The sequence below is a fragment of the Leptonychotes weddellii genome, chromosome 13, assembly GCF_054177405.1.
Source record: "Leptonychotes weddellii isolate Sample4059 chromosome 13, ASM5417740v2, whole genome shotgun sequence".
NCBI classification, from domain to species: domain Eukaryota; kingdom Metazoa; phylum Chordata; class Mammalia; order Carnivora; family Phocidae; genus Leptonychotes; species Leptonychotes weddellii.
The window spans coordinates 33,557,839-33,575,859 of NC_138381.1; the positions used below are offsets into that span (position 1 = coordinate 33,557,839).

At 38.5% G+C, this 18,021-nt stretch overlaps 1 protein-coding gene across 5 annotated transcripts in view; it reads right to left on the bottom strand.

The window, feature by feature from the left end:
• Positions 1–942: 942 nt before the first annotated feature.
• The window catches only part of ELP2 (elongator acetyltransferase complex subunit 2), a 27,227-nt gene continuing 10,148 nt past the window's right edge, over positions 943–18,021 (bottom strand). For 4 of the 5 annotated variants that reach the window (XM_081801390.1, XM_081801389.1, XM_081801391.1 and 1 more), the window contains 12 exons: positions 16,350–16,414; positions 15,503–15,569; positions 14,885–15,025; positions 13,473–13,568; positions 12,138–12,238; positions 11,806–11,937; positions 8,154–8,303; positions 6,269–6,457; positions 5,072–5,141; positions 4,063–4,158; positions 3,859–3,916; positions 943–3,246 (listed from right to left, as the gene is read on the bottom strand). In XM_081801390.1, coding sequence (XP_081657516.1) covers positions 3,051–3,246; positions 3,859–3,916; positions 4,063–4,158; positions 5,072–5,141; positions 6,269–6,457; positions 8,154–8,303; positions 11,806–11,937; positions 12,138–12,238; positions 13,473–13,568; positions 14,885–15,025; positions 15,503–15,569; positions 16,350–16,414 — 1,361 coding nt within the window. In that variant the 3' untranslated portion in view covers positions 943–3,050. Of the gene's footprint in view, positions 3,247–3,858; positions 3,917–4,062; positions 4,159–5,071; positions 5,142–6,268; positions 6,458–8,153; positions 8,304–11,805; positions 11,938–12,137; positions 12,239–13,472; positions 13,569–14,884; positions 15,026–15,502; positions 15,570–16,349; positions 16,415–18,021 lie in introns of those variants that run through there. The other variant, XR_014139633.1, reaches the window with a different exon arrangement.

Sequence of the window (18,021 nt, forward strand, 5' to 3'; positions counted from 1 at the left end):
GGAGGGGCCTGCCACGCTGGTACTCGGGCAACCCTGTTTGGGCACAGTTGCCCTTCCCCCTTGTGGCGGGGTATGGGCTCAGTGGGAACCATTTTTGGGGGGCTTTTGTTCTCTGGCGGCTTTCCCTGGTGGCTTTCCGCGTCTCTTCCGAGAGTCAGAGCAGAAGAGACCGTTTCCAACCCTCTGCCTCAGAGCAGAGGGATCGCAGTCTGTTCTTCAGTGAGCTCTCCAGGCCACACTATCTCCGTTTCTATCTGTGCTGCTATAAACTGCAGCGTCCTGGGTTGTGCACCCCTCTGCAGTGCTCCCAGTCCTGCCTCCAGGTCGGGGCACGTCTCTGCCCTTTGTACTTCTAAAACCGCCAGCCGCTCCCAGCTCGCACACATGACCCCGCTGCTCCGGTTTCTGTCTGGGGAGCTGCCCTAAAGTCCTTGCCCCGCCGCTATCGGTCTGCGAGTCTGTGCCCGTACCCAGCGCAGGAGGCTATCGCTCACCGGCGGTGTAGGATCCCCACGGCCAGGCACCCTCCGGCTGCCGTTTATCCTCTGATATCTGCCCGCGGAATCACGGCTCCCCGCTTTGTACCTCGAAACCAACCGCCTGTGATATTCTGTTTGTAGAGATCCAGATCTTCTTACATCTCAGGCTGATTTCATAGGTGCTCAGAGTGGTCTGGTAGATATCCAGCTCAATTCTGGGGACCAGTTGGAATAGGGCCCCCTACTCCTCTGCCATCTTTTCCCCCTTCCTCCAAGCATCTGACTCTTGATTTCAGCTCAGGTCATGCCTTCAGGGTCTTGGGATCAAGCCCCATACTGGGCTTGGTGTTCAGTGCAGAGTGCACCTGTCCCTCTCCCTCTCCTCCTGCCCTGCTTGTGCTGGCTACCCCCACCCTAAAATAAATAAACAATTTTTTTAAATAAATAAACATACATCTAGCAATTGTACTCAGAGGTATTTATTCAACAGAAATGAAAGCATGTATCTGTATGTAGACTTGTATACAAATATTCACAACTGGTTTATAGGTTAAAGCCGAACACTGGAAACAATTCAAATGTCCATTAGTAACTGAATATATCAGGGGCACCTGGGTGACTCCGTGGGTTAAACATGTGCCTTCGGTTCAGGTCATGATCTCAGGGTCTTGGGGACGAGCCCCACTTTGGACTCCGTACTCAGCAGGGAGTTTGCTTCTCCCTCTGGCCCTCCCCCAGCTTGTGTGCTCTCTCTCAAATAAATAAAATCTTAAAAAAATATATAAATGAACAGATCAACAAACTGAATTTATCTATAAAAGGGAAAACTATTCAGCAATAAAAAAGAATAAACTGCTCATATATGCAACAACATAGGTGAATCTCAAATTCTTGTACTGAACAAAAGAAGCCGGACCACAAAAAAGAAAAAAAAAAAAGCATACTGTATGATTCCATCTATATAAATTTTAGAAGACGCCAAGTACTCTATCATGACAGAAAGCAAATTAGTGGTTTCCTAGGGATGGGATAGGACAGGGTAAGAAGGGACAGGAAAGAGGACTTACCAAGGGGCAGAGGAAATTTCTGGGGTTGATGGCTATGTTCATTATCTTAATTATAGTTGTGATTTCACAGGTATAAACAAACATGTTAAAACTTATCAAACTGTTCACCTTCAACATGCAACTTATAGCACGCCAACAACTTTAAATAAAGTTGTTAAAAACATTAGTTTCGGGCACCTGGGTGGCTCAGTCAGTTAAGCGTCTACCTTCAGCTCAGGTCATGATCCCAGGGTCCTGGGATCGAGCCCCACGTAGGGCTCCTGCTAGGCAAAGAGTCTGCTTTCTCCCTCTCCCTCTGCCACTCCCCTTGCTTGTTCTCGCTCTCTCTTTCCCTCAAATAAATAAATCTTAAAGAAAAAAAAACGTTAGTTTCAAAGGAAGACACACCCAATCATTTGCCTTACCAATCAAAACCAAATGTGTGGCTGGCATCCTCCATTCAAGAAACCCGGCTACCTTCAGGTAAACCTTCAGATTTAAACTTTCCAAGCCACACCTCTTTTCTGCTGTTTATTAAAATATAAAATACACAGAAAAAGTACACAAGTAACAAGAAAGTTGCACACACTTGCTACAAGCAAGCCCACTTGAAAAGGAAAAATAACCAATTATATGACTGACAGTTCCCAAAGCTAAAAACAAATGAGCTGCTCAGGAGAAGCATGACTATTCCTGCTACTAAGCTCCATTTTTTCCACAGGCCCTGTAACAAAAGGAAGTAGTCTCAGTACCATCCTCACAGAGAGGACAACAAGCAAAGGACATGAGGCAGGAGGGGCATAGCAATATTTTTTATGATGCCTCTCAATACAGGTAGTGGCAAGAAGCCACAGTAAAAGCAGAGACAGAGGGGGCCCAACCAGATAGGCAGCTCGAGTCATCAGCTTAAAACGAGTAAATACATTTTAGAAAATGTAGAGAAATATGTGGGTCTCAGACCTTTCAGACAATCCTCCATATATATTCTCTCCACAGAATATGGATAAACACTGAATTGTGAGTTTGAGATCATTCCCCCAAGCAAAAGCTTGAAGAGCACTATTCCGCATGCTAGTAAGCCAGCCTCCACCCTGCCTCACCATGGCATGGGCTGAGGGAGTCCATTCACTCTGGTCAGTACCACATCTGTTCCTGGACAAAGTGTCAGATGGAACGGAGCACGCTCTGGGTTTCACCTTCTCATTCCCCTTGTCTTCAGGACTCCCAATTATTTCAATTTATCGCATTTTGAGGTCATTTTAAAATACCTGATTAAATAAATCAACTCAAACCAAGTACTTAAGAACAAAAGGATATGGCTGAAACAGATTTAAAATCCAACTGCAGGCTTTTTTTTTTTTTTTTAATTTTATCTATTTTTAAGTAAGCTCTACACCCAACGTGGGGCTTGAACTCACAATCCTGAGATCAAGAGTCACATGCTCTACTGACTGAGCCAGCCAGGCGCCCCTCAGTTGCAGGCTTTTGAAGGGACAGAAGGGAAACAAGACTGAGAAAGCAAGATTCAGAAAAAAGCAGGCCCCAGTGACCTTTCACAGAGTGTTCCGTCTCCATCACCACAACTTTTAAGAGTCTGACGACTCAAGTAACATGTGAACAAATAGAATAAAAAAGTAAAATTCCCTACCTTACATGCTGAGGCAAGCAGGGCCTTTGAATTGCTACAAGCAACACAAAATATTTCATAACCATGTCCATATCTAAAATTTAAAAAGAAAAAAAAATGCATGATCTCTATATTAGTATATGCACCTATTCTCAGGCTGCAGTTTTCAAATGTGAAAAGAACATCAATCTCTCTAACATACAATTCTTTTAGGGACATTACATTTCTGTCTAGGCAAACATTTAGGGAAAAAAAAAGAGACTGGGGAAAATGCCAGCTTCCTAAAAGTGATACAACTTATTCAAACAGTTAGATTAAAATACGAGTTTTCACCCCCAGCCACCCAGTACAACAAACAATAAATCCAGAAAAGGTTTTGATGGAGAACCATAAAAGGGAAAAAAACAATAACAACAGAATAATAAATCTTAGAAGTCCTTTTGAAAAAGTAAAAGAAATATGTTATGTCTCTCTACTTTAAATATGAAGACCAATAAACAAATCCAGTAAATAGAATGCATAGTAATATAAAAATCTATGTGAAGCTTTTCTTGCCCCTTAGGAAGGCCACTAAAGATTTTTAGATGGGAGGGGACAATGTAGGTAAAAGGAAAGCAAACGAGAAAATCAAATTGTGGTGAGAAAAAAAAAAATCACAAGTTATGACAGAATCAGATCAAAGAGCTTAACTTTAAGTTTAACTTACAGTTTTTGAACTTCAGGCCATAAAGTATTCTGCAGAAGATGATCCTCAGTGGGAGGTTCTACAATAAATGTATAGCATTGCAATTATTTTTTCTATTTTCATGCAAATAAGTGAATTCCATAGCACTTATTTAGGTCAAGAGTAACAGGTACCATACTATGTGTACTAATGACTCTGTTAAACCACTTTTTTACCATTTCTTACCTGTAAGGATGGAGGGGTGAAAGGCCACTGGTTGATACTCGAAACTAGTACTAGTTAACAGTTCCTCTTCATCAGAAGGTTGAGAAGCTGTATCTCCTAGTTTTAAAAAAACACATCAACATCATCAATCAGTCCTCATATGTATATGTCCTATGCACATCCCAATATTAAGACCATCAGAAAGCAGTGGCACCTCAAACTACTGATTGTACTTCAAAGATGCATCAACGTGATTCCAAAGCCAAGGCTATTTCCGCTACTCCAGTATTTACCAAATGTGCTCCTTGAAGCACCAGTCAATTCCATAAAGATTCCTTCCTTTTTCTTTGACCTAACGTTTCCCAAACTTAAAACAATCAGACAAATTCTTCAGGCTAGCCATATTGGTATGTGTGGTGGCAGTGCTCCATGAAACACACTCTGTGAAAGCTGCACCAATTTCAGGGTCTGCGTATGGACAGAGTACTTAGCATGAAATGTCTGATGGAGAAAGCAGATGCATGTATTGTGATTTAAAAAAAAAAAAATTGGAGGCATTTAGGTGGCACAGTCAATTAAGCGGCCGACTCTTGGTATTGACTTGGGCTGTAGGGATCAAGCCATACTTCAGGCTCTGCACTCAGCAAGGAGTCTGCTTGAGATTCTCTGTCCTTCTCCCTCTGCCCCTCCCCCTTCTCTAAAATAAATACATAAATCTTTAAAAAATTATTTTATTTATTTACTTGACAAAGAGAGACAGCGAGAGGGGGAACACAAGCAGGGGAAGTGGGAGAGGGAGAAGCAGGCTTCCCGCTGAGCAGGAAGCCCGATGCGGGGCTCGATCCCAGGACCTTGGGATCATGACCTGAGCTGAAGGCAGACGCTTAACGACTGAGCCACCCAGGAGCCCCAATCTTAAAAAAATTATTAAAAAAATCAGTAATGAACATGAGGTACATGTTATCCAAGTGTGTAACTAGGTCTTAAAAACCACTATGGGTTCAAAACTTTTGGACACTTAAAGCCTTACCCTGAAAGACAGCTTTATTTGATAACCCCAAAGCAGGGACAGTAGCTCCTTCTGGAAGATCACTGTCTTGCTGGAATAAAAAGTATGATACATGTTTTAAACACTAAAAGTTACTATTACCTCAGGCACACAAAAATATCATGCTCATAAATGCAGAGGAACAATTTAAAGACCACATTGTGTGGATATCTGCCTACACTTCCATTTTCTTTTAAACCAACAGATGGAATGCTAAGCAATCACTCTGCAAAGACAGGCTGCAGTTAACCCCCAACCCTCTACACCCAATCCATAAAGTCGGCTATCTTCTCATCCACGAGCTTGTCAAACCCTAACAGCTCTGTGAGTTTCAAAGTCTGACAGAGAGAGCACTCGTCTGGTTTCTAGCAAAAAGTGGGCTGAAAATGGCATGCCCAGGGCTCTACTTCCAAGAGTCTCCCAAGCACATGCCTAATGATGCCCATGCAAACACCACTGTTTCCTAAAAAGGCACATAGTATTTTCATTAAACATATTTAAATTACTCAATATTTAAAAAAATTTTTACAGAGTGCCATTTGAAGTGCCAATAATCTGCTTATACCCCGCAATTTATACCAATCAAATTATCTTTAGCCACCAAATAAATCATTGGTCTCATCCAGTAATTCCAAGTACTTCGGTTCCACTGCTCCCTACCTCTAACCTACAGCTACATGGAAATCTCCTTGAAAATATGACCTATCTAGGGGTGCCTTAGTGGCTCAGGTAGCTAAATGTCTGCCTTCCGGCTCAGGTCATGATCCCAGGGTCCTGGGATCGAGCCCCACATCAGCTCTCTGCTCAGCAGGGAGCATGCTTCTCCCTCTCCCTGCCGCTCCCGTTTGTGCGTTCTCTAATAAATAAATGAAATCTTAAAAAAAAAAATGACCTATTATATATTGTTTTACTGTAGGCACCTAACAGAGTGATGATACATGGTATTCCTGCCTTGATTTAACATTGCTATTCTTTACAGTGTCTTAGGCTACTGTTTAAAAAAATTTCTGGTTTTAACATTTAAATTATTGCACGTCACAATGTGCACAAAAGTTTGTCAAACCAATAATAACATGATTTGACTTCCTTTTACCCATGAGCTCCATTTACAGGCCTAAGCAAAAAAAATTTTTTAAATGAAGTACATGGATTTAGTTAAAACATTAGAGGAATACTCACATTACAAAGCACAAGATCCAGTGATTGGCCCGTAATGGCACAAAAATTTTCCACAAAATTCCGAGGTGCAGAAAATACTCGAAGAACTTTTTCATCTGCTCCAGAAACAAACTGAAACCGACTAATCATTGCCAAACACTTCAGGTCATATCCATGTATCTGAGGCCTGGCAATTTCATGCCAAGTCACCTGGGTATTAAAATAGGATAAACAAAAAATGGTCATACATTTCGAAAACCAAATTCTTTTCAACAAGCAAAATATCAGATGCAAAATCATTTATTATGCCATGGAAATATGACCACAGAGCATATTCATCCGTGTTGTGTTTAGTGATAATTCAATCCTTTTTGTTACTGAGTAGTATTCCCTTGTACAGCTATATATATAGATACATGTATATATACACATATACATAAGCTTGTTGATCCATTCACGTACTGATAGACATTTAGATTATTTCCACTTTTTGTCTTTTACTGAAAAAGCAGTTGTGAACATTTCTGTACAAGTCTTTGCACGGACATGGGCTTCTATTTTTCTTGGGTAAATACTACCTATAAGTAAAATGGCTGCATGGTATCAAAGATGCATATTTAAATTTTTAAGAAACTGCCAAACTATTTCCCAAAGAGGTTATACATTTCACAATCCCACCAGCAGGGTACAAGAGTGCCAGCGGCCTGCCCCTTCATCAACACTTGGTACACTCTTTTACTTTAGTCATTTTGAGAGGTGTGTAATGGTATCTCACTGTAGCTTTACTTTGCATTTCCCTAATGACTGGTGGGGTTGAGAATCTTTTCCTGTCCTTATTTCCTTGTATCTTCTCTGGAGAAGTATCTGTTCAAATCTTTTGCCCATTTTTTTACAGGATTGTTTGTTTTCCTATTACTCAGTTCTGAGATGTTCTTTATATACCCTGGATATCAATCCCTTACTAGAGATGTGCTTGGTAAATACTTTCTCCCAGTTTGTGACCTGTCTTCTCATTTTCCTGACAGTGTCTTTCAAAAAGCAGCAATTTTACATTTTGGTGAAGTCCAATTTATCCATTTTTTTAATGAATGACTAATAAACAACAGCTGAGCTGTACAGGTAATAAATCACAAAGAGCCAAAGAAACGCACTGCAAATCACGTGCTTTGTTTTTTAATGGACTCCAGTGTTGCTCCCAATGCCCTCAACTCCATAATTTGAATCTACCACTGCTACTGAAGTAGTGGCAGATTTCACTCATTTTCAAGGACTGACCCAAAGTCAGTTCCAAGAATTTTTGTCAGAAATTAAAGCTGAGTATACAGGCTTTCTCTACCACATAGCACAGTTCAATGGCTTGCCAGTGGTAAAGTTCGGTTGTAATTTTTTGGGCTCAGGTCCAAGACTGAAAAGTTTATTGAACAAAAATTGCCCTCAATCACTATTACCTAATACTACATGACTTTAGAAATTTGCTTTTACTGCAGACTTGACAGTGTTTCCTAATGAATTAAACCTAAAATTACAAGGGATAAGTAAAATTTTATGTAGAACGCAAGTAAATACACTTTGAAAACAACTAACACTTAAATTGTCTGAAATGTAAAGAGTATACGTATGTCTAAGTTTTTAAGAAAATACCGAACCGTTTTCATTAACTGCTGTATCATTTTGCACTCCTACTGGCAACATATGAAAACCCGGCCGCTCAGCATCCTTAGCTCCGCTCCTTACTGTCAGTACTTCTCACTTCGGCCACTCTACAGTGTGCAGAGGCACCGTGTCATTGTTTTCACTTGCACTTTCATAGTGGTTAACAATGTTGCCCCACTTTTCACATGCTAAAGGATGTTTTTTAAAAAAATGTACTTTAAAAAAATGTCAGTCAAGTAGGAAGACATTGTACCTGTGATTGGTCTTTTCTCTTCCATGGAGCAAAAAGTCGAGTTGTCTGGTCAGTACCAACAGTGATGATAAACTCTCCTTCTGGATCCCACATTAGGTCTTGGACACCATCAAAGTGTCCTGAAATAACAATCTCTGGAGTCCACTCTCTCTGCAATGAAAGTACTCATTACACATCAAAATAATCAGAGATGACTACTACTCAGAATTAAGTCTAATCATGATAATGCCTTCTGCCCTCAGGGCTAATGATGGAAAAGACTGATGCCCCCATCCCCCCAGCAAGGTAAAAAGCTAAAAAAAAAAACCAAAAAAAACAAGATGAGATCTTAAAATAATAGGATCCTAAAATAAAAGGATAGGTTTTCCAATCAAGCATATTAGAACTTAAACATTCAAATATGTGTTGCGTCCTTTAAAGCAGTAACCCTGGGAAATTCCCCTCTGTTCAGCATTTACTGAATGCCTCCTAGAAGCCAAACACTATTTAACTTTTCTTTGCCTCAAAGAACTCTTCTGTAAAAGAGTTACCAAGCTTGTACGGTTGTTATGAGAACTGAATGAATTTTTATTTGTAAAGCACCCAGAACAATGCCATACTAGGCATTATGTATTTTTCTGTTAAACTACATAATAAAGAGTATTATGTAAAATGAGTCAGTAGATTCTGAGTATGTGCCTGATTGGTTTTTTTTTTTTTAAAGATTCATTTATTTTAGGGAGACAGAGAGGGAAAGAGAGTGCACCAGCGGGAGAGGCAAAGGGAGAGGGAGAAAGAATCTCAAGCAGACTCTACTCAGCAGAGCCCAACGCGGGGCTTGATCTCACACCCTGAGATCACAACCTGAGCCGAAACCAAGAGTCGGATGCTTCACCAACTGCGCCACCCAGGAGTCCCGATGGCTTTCTTTATCAAGTAAAAGGAGCTACAGATATAGAGAACAGAGAATGAATCAAACCCAGCATACCCACATCCTGAGGAAGCTCGTACCAGCAACCATGCGAACAAAGAGACGATGAAATATAGAAAATGTCATGTGTCTCATCTACAAGCATCTTTTGAACAACCTAAGTAGTGGTAAAACAATCTTTAGAGTAAAAGTAAATTTGTATAAATAGCTAAAAGGTCACTCAAAGCCAAGTATGATGAATACAGTCAGTGATTAAACTAAGCTATATTATTTTCTAGTCAAAAAAATTAAAAGGTTGTGACTAAGAAGTGCTAATTTCTTCTGTGACATAAAAATTGATTCTAAAGTTAGCACTAATGGGAGTTCCCAAAAAGTTCTGAACAAAGAGCAGCACTTTTGGACTCTCAGTACAGTTTTCCACTGTAACAGTCCTAACATACAGTATTTGTTTTTAAAATCAGCCCCAATTGTAACAAATGTGCCACTCTGGTGTGGGAGGCTGTGCATGTGTGGGGGCAGAGGGTAAATGGGAACTCTGTACTTTCTGCTCAATTTTTTTGTGAACCTAAAACTTCTTTAAAAAAATAAAATGTATAAAGTCACCTTAAATACCTGGTAAGCAGCTATTATAAATCTGAAGCCAAATTATAAGCACAAATAAAGTTCCTTGAATTCTGTCTTCTGGTTTGAGTTTCTTTTTCCTCATCTGATGCTTTTTTTCTATGAAGGCTCTCAAACACTAAAGCTAAAATATGGCTCAAAGGCACTCCGAGTTAAGAACAAAATTTATCCTAAAATATATCTTATCTAAAAGTGCCTTAGGGGCACCTGAGTGGCTCAGTCAGTTAAGCATCCCCCAACTCTTGATTTTGGTTCAGGTCATGATCTCGGGGTCGTGGGACTGAGTCCCCACATCGGGCTTCATGCTCAGCAAGAGGTCTGCTGGGATTTTCTCCCTCTGCCCCTCCCCCACCCACGCACATGCGCATACTCTCTCAAATTAAAAAATCTTAAAAAAAAAAAAAAGAAGGGCCTTAGCTGATGATTCCCTGGTTCATTTCATAGTAGAAATAATCCTTTTGTTTCTTGGTATGTTTGTACAGTTGACACACAATGTTACATTAGTTTCAGGTGTACAATATAGTGATTCAACGTATCTATACATTATGCTATGCTCCCACCAGTGTAGTTACCACCTGTCCCCATAAACACTATTATAATACCACTGACTATATTCCTTATGCTGTATCTTTTCTTCCCACGACTTACTCATTCCGTAACTGGAAGTCTGTACCTCCCACTCCCCTTCAGCTACTTGGCCCAACCCTACATCCTCTTTCCTCTCCGGAAACCATCAGTTTGTTCTCTGTATGTATAGGTCTGATTCCATACTAATAGAAACAATCTTGAAGGTCAACACCAAATGGAAAACATTAGGGAAAAAGTAAATCATTCCATGCATTGAGAAGTCAAATCCTTATATATAACTATTACAAAGCCCACCAACTAAAGGTTATGCAAAGCCGTGAATTTTTACTTTATAAAGGAAGCCATGAGATGCACATTCAGAATCTAGTGACTCACATTTCACTCAATGCTCTTATTTCTTTCATTTATTTACTTGATTTAAAATACATGAATATACTATCCCATATGTACCAGGCCCAGTTTTTCATACCGTACAAATATGAACTCACTGAAGCATCACAGAAACCCTTTGAGTAGGTGCTATTTCTATCCACATTTCACAGAGGAGGAACCTGAGACAGAGGTTAGGCAATGTCCTCGAGGTCACAGAGCTAGAAAATGCTGGGGCCAGGGTCTGAACCAGGTGGCCTCACTCCAAGGCCTGTGCTCTTAGCTGCTGTTCCTGCAATTTCATTTCCCCAAACCCAAAGCAGCAGATCAAAAGCAAATGAGAAAGTAAGAGTGGAATAATGTTGAGAGGCAGCTACATGACTAGAGGAAGATAAGAGATTAACAACTACAAAAAAAGATGTAGAAGAACCCAGTATTTAGAGGACCATTTAAAATTACACTTATGAACAGCCCTGGAGCATTAATATATTCCCTCACAAAATAACAGGTAGTCCTACTGCCCTTTTGTCAGTCATTCATCAGTAATTACCTATGGAGTACCCAACTGTCCAAGGAAAGACCAAATTACGTTATCTCCTTTAAGAAGACAGGGAAAGTAAACATTTTAGAAAACACTCCCATCAAAAAAATTTATAGAACTTAAAGGCAGAGCTTAAAATTTATACAGCTTAAAGTTCACTTATGTAGAAAGTTTACCTATGTGCAAATTTCAAAACCTCAACAATGCTGGACAAATGAATACTTTTAATCTAAGAAAAGCATAAGTTTCTTACTCAGTATAACTACAGTATAATGTCCATAGTAAGAAGTGATGTCATTTGAACTTAAACACCTCTACTATGTTTCTGCAGAGTATTATAAGTATGTAACATAGTTTACCTAGGTTTCATTTCACTCTATTTGATTACAAATGCTTTATTTATTTATTTTTCTAAAGATTTTATTTATTTGACAGAGAGATAGAGAGAGAGTACAAGTAGGCAGAGAGGCAGGCAGAGGGAGAGGGAGAAGCAGGCTGTCTGACGAGCAGAAAGCCCGATGTGGGGCCCGATGGGATCATGACCCGAGCCGAAGGCAGATGCTTAACCGACTGAGCCACCCAGGCGCCCCTACAAATGCTTTATTTAAAAACGCTTCTCTTACCGGGTTCGCCGCATTCTGTTTCCAAAGATGCAATGCTCCATGGAAAGCATGAGCGATGATCATGGAACCATCTTCATTGAACTGGCAATCATAAAATCCCAGAGTATTTCCACCTACTTCACCTACTCGAACCTATGCAATAAAAGAAAATAATTTATAATCAATATTCCACGCTTTTCACAGTAGAAATCAGAGAGTCCATAGATTGTAACATTCCCTCTTATTTAGCATACATAAAGAGTTAACAGCTGCAGCTCCAGGAATATAAACTTGGGGGTTAAATATTGGTTATCAAACCCAATTTTCTGTTCCTTAAATATTCACATTTTTACCTGTTCTAGCCAAACTCCTGACTCTTCATCTGGAGCCCAGAGAATCATGGTTTTATCCATTGAGGCAGACAACAATCGCATCGGCTGCTGAAGAACACCATCTAAAGAATAAAAGCTAATGCCTTAAAGTGACCAACAAGCATTATGTTTTTAGATTGTACTAGAAAAACATGACATGGGTACCGCAAGAACATTCACTTGCAGCATTACAATAGCAAAATTTTTGGAAATACCACAGAGGTCTACCATTAGAAGACTAGATGAATGACTTGTGGTATATTTAGACAATGGAATATTATTCTTCAATAAAAATAAATTAGAGCTACATGAATCAACACGGATACATCTCCAAAACATGTTAACTAAAAAGGCAAGTTGTAAGAGAATACATATTGATATCAAGTTTTAACAGCTGTAAAGCAATACTGTTTGTGGCTATGTAAAGATGTAGCAGAAGTATAAAAAACACTCATGGGAATGATATGCAGTAAATTCAGTCCTGTAGTTGCCCTAAGGGAAGAATGGAGGGGAAAGAGTTCAGGAAAGAATACACAGAGGTCCCTCAATACCAGTAATATCTTTTTTCTTTTTTAACTGCAACAAATATGGCATAATATCAATAATAGATGAATACTGATTACCTGAGTATTCATTATTGATCTTTTCTATTCTTGCCCTGGGGAAGGGGCTAGAGGAAGAATGTGAGATTTGTGCCTTGTTCAGCTCTACACTGCAGCACCAGCCTCAGCATGCAACCATCACTCCATAAATGAAGATTGAGGGCAAAAGAAAGAGGAAGAAAGTCTTGTTTTTTCATAAATGTTGTATCCCAGTATTACACCAACTTTCTATTTGCAGGGGGTAAAGGTTCCAGTGAAACTGAAGTTGGCTTAAAAGTCAATTTCTCTTAAATCCCATAATGATTAGATGAAACCTTTTAAAGAGAGTTAAAAGGGGTGTGGTGGTTTCAGCATCACAGCATCAGTCACACTTTTCCCACTCAGGAGTGTAAGTTTCAATGGAATTGAGTGTCCAGCAGAACATGTCCAGCAGCTGCAGTATTATACTTTGCCAACTTAAAAATGTCTTATATTTGAAATTCTTATTTATTTTTTTTAACTTTTTTTTAAGACTTTAAGTAATCTCTACACTCAACATGGGGCCCAAATTTATAACCCTGAGATCAAGAGTTGCATGCTCTACTGACTGAGCCAGCCAGATGTCCCTATTTGAGATTTTTAATCAAAAAAACCCTCCACTTCATTTGGTCAGCTTAAAATTCTATACGTGAGATTTAAGTGAAATGAGGGATATGTGTATGTTTTTTTTTCCTACCTTTGTAGAATGAAGGCTGCCAATGAACTGCATTTACCCAGTTTTCATGACCAGCCAGCACGGTCTCCAGAGTAACTGCAAATGCTATTTTAATACCTATAACAAAAACAATGACATTTTCTTTTCTCAAAGCTCTTCTAAAAAGAATTTTCATAACCAAGTTGTACAATTACATACCCCCTTTCAAAAATCAGCACATGATTTAAATTTAACAAAAAAGAGCATTCAACAAAAAAGTAAATTCCAATAATTTTATCCATTGTTCAGAATTACGGGGAAAAAAGTCCTAAAGATATATAAATTTTTCTCTATCTAATCATAAACACATACTAAGGAATATGTTCGATTTTAAAAGTTTTCTGGAACAGCTACTGTTATATTCCAATTAAAAAGCAAAGCCAGACATGTCAGGCTCCTTGAAGCCTCCTATCCGCACTCATTATCAACATGCAATAGCCTAAATACCATTTTTTAAAAAAACAAGATAAATGTGGAAATAGGGGCTCCTGGGTGGCTCAGTCGTTAAACATCTGCCTTCGGCTCAGGTCATGATCCCAAAGTCCTGGGATCGAGCCCCGCATCAGACTCCCTGCTCCACGGGAGGCCTGCTTCTCCCTCTCCCACTCCCCCTGCTGTGTTTCCTCTCTCGCTGTGTCTCTCTCTGTCAAATAAATAAATCTTTAAAAAAAAAAATGTAGAAATAGAGATCAAATCAGTATCGTAACCTTTCAAATAAAATAATAAAAATGTCACAAAAATTTCATATTTGGGAATAACTAGCTACTCATAACATGCTGGTTAAAGATTTCCTGGTTCTCCCTATAAAACTATGTTACCAAAATCTCAACTCTAGTCGGCTTTAAAACCAATTAAAGTAATAAGAAAGAAGAGTATTCCTAGGTGAACAATGCTCACTGAGGGCTAACTTTATAATTTAGGTGAACACTCAAAAGTATTTCCTTCAAATACAACATTTCAGCAGGATCTACCATGCAGAGGTACTGTTCTGATTCCAGACAGTAAAAAAATCAGAATTACATATACCACTCAAGTGTAGTGCTTTGGCTTGTCTCTTATTTAAGTAAAGGTATGGATAATTCTCTTTATTCCTTTAGATCTTCCTATGCTAAAACTGCAAATTTGGCATCATTTTATAAATTAATTTACTGAGAAAACATTGGACATTTTCAGCAATTTTTAAAAATCTTACTAATATGGTTAGAAAAAAATAAGTTTCATATATGAAAAATAACTTATCCTCAAATATAACCTTTATTTAAAAAATGCATAGTATCAGTTTCAGGTAGGCAACAGATACTTCTGAAAAACTAACCTTCACGTAGGTGTATAGTGAAACAGATAAATGAATGAACTAGGAAGCTGCTACATCAAATATTTTCATTATTACTCACTTTCTTTTTCTATTGTAAAAGTATTTTCCTTCAGTTTTATATTATCATCGTCTTGAGTTTCTAAAGATGTTGATTTTATATATAGCCTCCATATTCGTATCAGGCAATCTTGTGAACAGCTTGCTAGGAAAAGATCTCTACCTAATAAAACAAAAAATGTTATTATTTTTTAAACATTATATTCTTAAATTTAGGTATAGGACTTTCTCCTCTACAATATGCTGATCTCTAGATTTCCTGGAAAAATGAGACTTTGTTTCCCTACCCTTCATTCATTTAACCTATATTCTTTTTTAGTAACGTTGGCAAATATACATACAATGCTAATAAATGGTTACAGTGTGCAGCATTCTTATACACAGTCCACAAAATTCTACAAAGAATTCAAGAATGTCTTCATGTGTAATAGCTAGTGTCCTCTTTAAAACATCAACTAGTTTCATCCTCTACCACTCCAATTAATAGTTAACAAAGGGGTAAGAATTCTCTTTTCTAACAGAAACAATAGAAAAATGTTACATACAAAGAAAACATTAAATGAACACATAAGAGGCTGCTTTCCTGGAAGTTCCACACACTTGCCCCATCATATGTACTTCAGCAAGATTTCATACTGACCAAAGGTTGCCCATTCCACGCCTCTTATCCAATCCTCGTGTCCACAGAGCAAAAGCACTTTCTGAAACTAGTAAGATAACAAAAATCACCGGGCTTGATGTAAGAATTTAATATTTTCATGTGTATCAGTGATTTCATTTGGGGCTACAGGCAGTCCTAATGCACTGTTTTTTGTTTGGTTTTAAATTGGGAACACACTGGTCAGACATAAGATAGAGCTCTCATTTGGGAATAAAAATCTTATAATCATCTAACTCATGTGAGTAGGTAATATAGTATCTATAGACAAATACTCTAAATGTTTACAGGATAAAATGACATGTGCTGTTCTATAGAGAAAAGTTGGGTGGTTGGACATTCACAACCATTTTAAACTTTCTTATAGAATGCGAAGAAACAAGCATCTCTATTATTAAATAAATAAACCTAAAGTTAAACTACATCTTTTCTGGAACTTCCCTCCTGTAATTTAACCACTCAACGTGTAGGTAAAGCTCAGAAGGACAAATAAACACTACCAGGGGAATTTCACCATAGATATACTTTATTTAAAATCTACCAAAAAAAAAAAAAAAAAATCCACTACCACAACATTCCTCCTGTCCTTCCCCCATCCAACGACCTGTTTCCCACCTAACAACTCTGGACCAGGTGGCCAAGACAGCACTTACTTGGTGTTCAAACAAAGTGGAAAATTGTCTAAGAGAGGATGTCAAAAAAGATTCTCCTATTGGACTATTTTCGTTTAGATCAGAATATTGCTTAAAATTCTACCATCTGGAAATAGTATTATGATATGTAATTAAGCAGAACATAATTCTAGTACCTTAATGAAATCATTAATTACCTGGTCGTCTCTTTGAACGAATAAGTGAATTTTGCAATCATCACCGCCACATGCTAATATTGGTACTGGAAGGATAAAAAGAGGCCTTACTGTAAATATTCTATCACATGTTATGATTATCACCAATGCTGGATTCTAAGCACTGAGTAAAGAACCCGGGCTTCTACTTTCCACACCCTGAACAAATACATTGAAAGTGCTCAATAAATGTCTATAGGAATAAAATGAACACTCTAAAATGTTCTATTAAATAGTTACTTAGCAAAGAATGACTGAGAGTCCTTCCCTCCATCCTATATCATTTATGATAGAAGTAGTGGTGAAAAGAACAACATAAAAAACATTTCACCAAGTCAACCAGAAGATTAATCCAAAAAGTTGTTAACCCAACTGAGTAAGAAAATATAAGAGCTATGAGCCCAGCATCATGGCTACTGCACAAAGATTTAAGGGTATGTTTGTCACTTCAAGCATCTTACATTTTGTTTGAGAATTCAACAGTAAAACCAAATTCATGAAGCCAGTAGAGAACAAAGTAAAAGGGCATGTAATTATTGCATAATTGAAAGTTGCTAAGACAGTAGATCTTAAAAGTTCTCATCACAAGGAAAAAAAATTCTGTAACTACGTATGCTCAGGGACATTAATCAGACTTACTGTGGTGATCATTTCTCAATATATACAAATATCAAATCATGATGTTGTACACTTAAAACTAATATGTCACTTATACATCAATTTGTAAAAAAAAAAAAAAAAAGGTCGTTAAATACATAGTTAAAACGCTATAAAAGATGAGGCTATAAAAAATTGACATTACCAAGAATAAGGACTCTTTTTCTAAGTAAATGTAAACATTAAGTGTGTTTTTCAAAGACTTCCTCACTTTAAATCAAGTAAAAAATAAAACTCCAGTCACCTGGCCTCAATGTGGATGGGAAGAAACTAAATTCTCTGTTATAAAGCCAGGATGTGGGGCGCCTGGGTGGCTCAGTCGTTAAGCGTCTGCCTTCGGCTCAGGTCATGATCCTGGGGTCCTGGGATCGAGTCCCACATCGGGCTCCCTGCTTGGCAGGAAGCCTGCTTCTCCCTCTCCCATTCCCTCTGCTTGTGTTCCTGCTCTCGCTATCTCTCTCTGTCAAATAAATAAATAAAATCTTTAAAAAATTTTTTTTAAATTAAAAAATAAATAAATAAAGCCAGGATGTAGGACTTCTTCCTACTGGGGAGCCCTCACACAAAGTGGGAATATCACATGAAACGGTGGAGTCGCAGTTCCTGCTGTGGAGGGCATCAGAGGCTAGGGGCTTGCAGGCCTGCCTCTCTCCTCCAGGTATGTCCTCTAACTGAGGTGGCAGAGATGGACCGACTCCCACTGGCCATCAACTTTGTGGAGGATAATTAAAGGTATAGACAGGTGGGTTTCATAGCAAAGGGGAAAACTTTGTTGGGAAATTTTAAGTGGTCTTGGGCAAATGGTTATTATGCAGGATGTGAAGAGGCTCTCATCCTCACAGAAATGTTCATAGGGGACATCTTCAGTATTTTTTCAACTTATCCTAGACCTTCACCTTCAAAGGGTTAATTTTCCCAAATTAGATCTACAGATGTTGATAATATATTTGATAAATAGCAGTATCAATCCCAAGTACATATTAAGTCACTTAAATTT